General features: G+C 39.1%; 1 protein-coding gene across 3 annotated transcripts in view; it reads right to left on the bottom strand.

Moving 5' to 3' along the window:
* Positions 1-6,000, bottom strand: part of tbc1d17 (TBC1 domain family, member 17) — a 214,265-nt gene that overhangs the window by 120,065 nt on the left and 88,200 nt on the right. For all 3 annotated transcript variants that reach the window (XM_039773894.1, XM_039773893.1, XM_039773895.1), the window contains exons 4-5: positions 2,791-2,911; positions 2,435-2,657 (exon numbers count right to left, since the gene is read on the bottom strand). In XM_039773894.1, the coding sequence (XP_039629828.1) occupies positions 2,435-2,657; positions 2,791-2,911 (344 nt within the window). The remainder of the gene's footprint in view (positions 1-2,434; positions 2,658-2,790; positions 2,912-6,000) is intronic.

The raw sequence follows: 6,000 nt of genomic DNA, 5'->3' as shown, positions 1-6,000 counted from the left end.
TTCTGTGAAAAGACAATGGGAAAAGCACGGGGAAAATATAAGAATTTCAGCGAATACCAAGTGGAGGCAAAGGAAAAACATACTATTTGTTCAAATAAACCGTGGTATAATCAACAAAATGAAGTTGATCGAGTGACATAGCGTGTTGGAGAAACTTGAACGCTCACATTCACAAAATCGCACAGTGCCGGAAATTAAAGTTGGACAGTTTAACATCTGTGGCAGAGCGACGGGCACTAAGCAAACTCCTGTCAATCATGAAGAATCCATTGCATCCACTTAACAGGATCATCTCCAGGCAGAGGAGTAGCTTCAGTGACAGACTTTTGTCACTGTCCTGTTCCACTGACAGACTGAGGAGATCGTTCCTCCCCCACACTATGCGACTCTTCAATTCCACCCGGGGGAGTAAATGCGAACATTAATTTTATTTTAATTCTTTTCATTTTTATTACTATTTAATTTAATATTGTTTCTTTGTATCAGTATACTGCTGCTGGATTATGTGAATTTCCCCTTGGGATTAATAAAGTATCTATCTATCTATCTAAAAAAAGAAGTCACATATCAAAGTTGCCGTGAAAAGAAGAGTTGTAAGCCCACTGTCTGAGTGTCATATGAAAGTTTATTAGGGTACAGAGAAAAAAGGCACACGGTGGGGAAAAAGCACGAAATGTCAACTTTAATCTCGAATTTTCCACTTTAATCACGTAGTTTATTTTGTCATTTAGTAAAACATTGTAAACTTCATCTTAAAATCGTTTAATTAACCAGTTTCTCAAAATTACATCGTAATTAAAGTAGCACGTTAAATGCTTTGTTTTGTATTTGATCTTCTACTTGTATGTGATCTATGTGTGTGAATCACTACTTACTTCTTAAACTGGCTCTCTTCCTCCAACTGGACACAGAGTCCATTACATTTGTGATATTACAGCTCTCTGAATAACTAAAATACTGAGATGTATACGATATCATTTTCATGATGATAGGAGCTAAAGCACATTATTAAACATGTGTTTCATGAGCCTCGTGCTCATGACAAGCATTTATCTTTTGTCGAAATTTGTTGCTGCGTTTTTAGCTGTGTTGTTATTTTCTTTCTGTTTTATATTCAATATATATTGGCGTGGCGCCCCAAGAGTCCTTGCTTTTCTTTCCCCAAGTAACCGATCGCCATACAATCAGCTTTGTAATAGACGTTAAGCCATCTGTAAGCTTAGCCGATTCTTCAAAACGTTTAAAGAACATTGAAATATCTTCGTAGTACATGTTTAATTATTCTATCCTTCAGACACTCCCAGTGAAGAATATAGATTATTTAAATGAAGTTAAAGTTTTATGTGTATAATTTAACAAACATACTTTGCTGCATTTCACCTCAAAAATGATATCGTCATCATATGTAAATACGCGCTTTATAAAGTGGCCCAGGTTGTGAGATATTATAACTGTAGTGCAAGTTTACAGTGGGGTGATTGTACTTATAAGTACAAACCATTCTACAAGGAGCAATTGATTGAGTGCATTTAAAGTTCTTGGGATTAAACTGTTTCTGAACCGCGAGGTCCGTACAGGAAAGGCTTTAAAACATTTTGCAGTGGCTGAGACAGCGTGTCCTTAAAGCTGTATACCGATAATTCTCTTTCCGATCAGCTGCTGCTGTGATTCACACTCAGATACAGTGATATAAATACTCTGAGTCATGCAGTGAGAGTAATATGGAAAAAGATGATCCGCTGTGGCAACTCCTAACAAGAGAAGCAGAAAGAAGAAGAAGAAGAAGAAGTGAGAGTACCAACGCTAAAGCAGTTATGGTATTTGGAATACTATGGCTGTTCCCTCTACCATTATATTGTTACAAGTTAATTACAATTAGATGCATTACACTAATAAACAATATGCGGTTAGTTTCTGTGTATTTATAAAGCCGCGTCATGAAAATAATGAGTAATCACACAAGAACAGTACCATTGCTTTGACGCTGGGTGCCGCCAGTTTGCAAAACCGAGCGGAGAACTTGCGTACGACAAGGCATGAGGTACCGTGGAAAAGTGCGTGGCTTTACGCCAAGTGTAGGTTTTATACATCGCGATTTGAACGTGGAAAAGTTCTTACGCAACATTTCTGTGCGTACGCACCATTTATACATGAGGCCCCAGATGATTGTGTTGGCTGCATTACTTTTAATAATTTTTAATAACAGTCTTGAGCTACCACAACTAATGCATTATGGCCATATTCTAGATCAACTACTGGTTCAAATGAAAGGATTAAATTTGCAAAAACCATTGAAAAAATACTTTAATATCTATGCAATTTTATGAACTGTTGCACATCATTCTGCTTATCCCTTGTAATTTTCCATATTAAAACACAAAACATCCTGATGTTGCCCATCAATAATTTAGGAAACTGGAAAGTTTTCACTCACGGAGTTAACATGACATATCTCTGTAGGACTTGCAATAAACTCTTCGTTCCTCCCTTGTGAAAATGAAGTGCAGGAAGAGGTTCACCCCCACAAGAGGTCAAAATGATAAATGAACGGCGTAAGGGGTAGCTAGAGCGGCGAACTGAGTAGAGCTCTGAGACAGGGAGTGAAAACGGCTGCCAGTTTCCCGATTCTTTAATGCTCTTTCCACACACCTCAGGACCTGAGAAACAGCAAACACAAAAAAGAAAACAAAACTAGTGCAAAAGCCAAAGAGAAAATGTGAGAAAAAGAAAAGACTACAAGATCTATGAGTTAATGTTTTAAAAAACAAACTGGAGATAAAGAATACACACTCAATGTACTCTTGCCACGTGGGGAAGTCCTCACAGGGCTGATCACTGCCCAGTCGGGTTCATACCCAGGATCAAATGTTGCCTCTTCCTCGGATGGACTATAGCCAGCTTGAGTACAATCCTTCATTAGAGACAAAAATCAGAAATAAGAAACAAAAGCTTACTTAACTTATATTAAATCTACTAGAAAACAACATGTTGAGGGCGACAGTCTTTACCCACAAATCTAAAATTCAATAAGCGGCATTGAACTTAACCTGATATCGATTATGCCAAGTAAGATGAATGTGCTGAATAGTGTGCATTTTGTACCTTTGTACCTTTTATGTATAAGTAGTGAAAAGACACACTTTTCCAGTCACAATGTCTCTTTCAAAAAATCAGCCTCAAGTAGTTTTAGAAATGTATTAGTTTAGCTTTTGTAAAGATAAAACAGTTAAAGTGACATTTTCTGTTTAACTGTGAATGGTAACTGTGGAGGGGATGCTGGTGCACGCATGTTGCTGCCACTCTTCTCTGTTATCAACACTTTTCGTTAAAATTTGTGTTAAACTTATTGCAATTGTTCACTTTCTTCTTATTGTATTTATAGTTCATGGATGCAGTAGACTCGAACTGTGTTGATTTGGACTTTTATGGACTTTGCCTTGACTGGGTTTGCAGCCTCGGGGACAACCAAATCTTTCTGTGGCAGAATGGATGAGCCTTATGGACATTTTTTTGCTCCGTGATGATGTATGAGCCGGGGATGGTCTGTTTTCTTGATTATAATTCATACACTGGATTGCTCTCGATTCCCTCTATACGTGCTTAATGACTAAGAAATGATCTGAGGTTTACACCCAGCTGGATGGAGTGCTGGGCAATCCCACCTGTAAAACCCAGCGTTATATGTACAGTATGTGGCTGTATGTTGGAACCTCCGAATTTTGGTATCTTCATGTGCATTTTGTATTATCTTCCACTATGCTTTTTCTGCTGCTTGCCACTCATCTGCACCTCCCGTCTCACCTTCTCCGCTGTGCTATTTCTCTGGTACTATCAGATAAGTATTGCTCTCTACTATGCTAAAATACTCTTGTGACAAACTCCTTCATATTAAACAGTTTGTCCAGAGCAAATGGTCAGATTGAAATGTCCTAAAAGACAATGGTATTGTGCGGCACCCAAAATATTTACATCACGGGTCAGGTCGCCATCACAGCTGGGCTGCAAATGAAAAGTTCACTGGCAGCATTTGCTCAGGAATATGCTGTCCTACTCATGGCTTTAGAAAGAGGAGTGTCAGTATGCCAAATCTGCAATATGTTAAACTCTGGTCATGGATCTGTGCACAACGAACCCACATCGACAAATATTGCATTGTTTAACTCAAGATCTCTTAATGGCAAAGCACTGGTGCTCACAGAATTCATTATATACTCAAACCTTGACTTGCTATGCTTAACAGAAACTTGGCAAAAACCAAATGACTTTACATCTGTCACGGAGGTGACTCCACTCGCATACATTCACTTCATAGAGCATGATGTGAAAAACGATGAAAATCCAAATGTTAAAACCAGGTTAAAAATGAGAATAAAAACCAGTAACAGTCATCGGGCCAAACGAGCCTACAGCAACTCCTTCCATGCCTACCCAGCTCACCAATGGCTCGTTCAGCTGGCAGAGACTACACCTAATTGCCTAAGGTTATAGATGTTGAAGGGAAGGTGGGAAGAAGTTATATGGTACAATACCTTAGAAACAGTAGTAAGTCTGTGAGATTTGAGGCATTCTGACAAAGGCTACATATTAATAATACAAAAGGGAACAGTAGAGTAAAATATTACTCTACCAAGACAAAACACCTCGTAAGCAGAAAAAGCAGCAAAAATCCACCTTTGATTTTGAAATGTGTTTCCTTTCAAAAATTGTTAAATGTCATGCAATAGGATGAAACTTTCAGGTATCCTTTGCATATCATTTGGTATATTGGAAAATGAGCTGATAAAAAAGTTTACATCCCTAATATTTACATTTAGTTCTGTGACTTAAATTGCAGTCTTGTATGTGGAGCCCTGTAGCCTTTTTCCCCCCTAAAAACTATCATAGCACATTGCAATAGGCTTCATCTCATTTAAGCACTCAGGCCTATAGAAATCTACCCACCATTTAAGAAACCTCTGCTGTGGGCTGGCCCCTGCCTGGGGTTTGTTTCCTGCCTTGCGCCCTGTGTTGGCTGGGATTGGCTCCAGCAGACCCCAGTGAACATGTAGTTAGGATATAGCGGGCTGGATAATGGATGGATGGATGGATGGATTTAAGAAACCTTGTGGAACAGTCACAGGTGAAATACCCATTACCACAGCCTTTCAAAACTCCAAGTTCATAATATCCAAGGATTTGAAAAATTCTGAATTTCAAAACAAATCTGTTGCCAAGGAATTTAGACAAAGGATTCAAGTACAGTGGAACCTCGGTTCATGAACGTCTCAGTACACGTACAACTCGGTTTACGATCAAAAAGTTTGCCAAACTTTTGCCTCGGTTCACGACCACACACTTGATATACGAACAAGCCAGTTTCCCTTTCAGTTTGTGCGCACCGATGATTTCCGCACGTGTTGCATTGTTCTCAGTCAGACGTTCGTGCTTGCATTTGCGTGCGTGCTTTCACGGTGAACTCTTTGTGTTCTATTTAATTTCCCTTCCGGTTCGTATGCGCCGATTACTGTATTTAAGCATGTGTTCAGCCTCTCCCTGTGCATTGTTCTCAGTCAAACGTGCGCGCTTTACCTGTGAACTCTTTGTGCGATACAGTATTTCGTGTGCTTTTGCAGTTAACCATGGCTTCTAAGCAAGTGAAGAGTGGTGAGAAGAAAGTTTTGAAGAAAATTGAAATCAAAGTAAAGAAAGAAATTATTGAAAAGTATGAGTGTGGCGTTCGTGTTACTAATCTTGCCGTCAAGTACAAGAAATTAAAATCTACGATTTCAACTATTCTAAAGCAGAAAGAATCTATTAAAGCAGCTGATGTTGCAAAAGGAGTTACAGCGTTAAACAGGCAGAGGCCTCAAGTGCTGGAAGAGGTGGAAAAACTTTTGCTAGTGTGGCTGAACGAGAAGCAACTTGCAGAGGATAGTGTAAGCGAGGCAATGTTATGCGAGAAAGCCAGGAAGACTCATGGTGATTTGCTGCAAAACTATCCTTCTACGAGTGGCAAAAGTG

Source organism: Polypterus senegalus, chromosome 13, assembly GCF_016835505.1.
Source record: "Polypterus senegalus isolate Bchr_013 chromosome 13, ASM1683550v1, whole genome shotgun sequence".
NCBI lineage: Eukaryota > Metazoa > Chordata > Cladistia > Polypteriformes > Polypteridae > Polypterus > Polypterus senegalus.
Note: the sequence above shows the minus strand (reverse complement) of the source record. Positions and strands in the feature narration are given on the sequence as shown.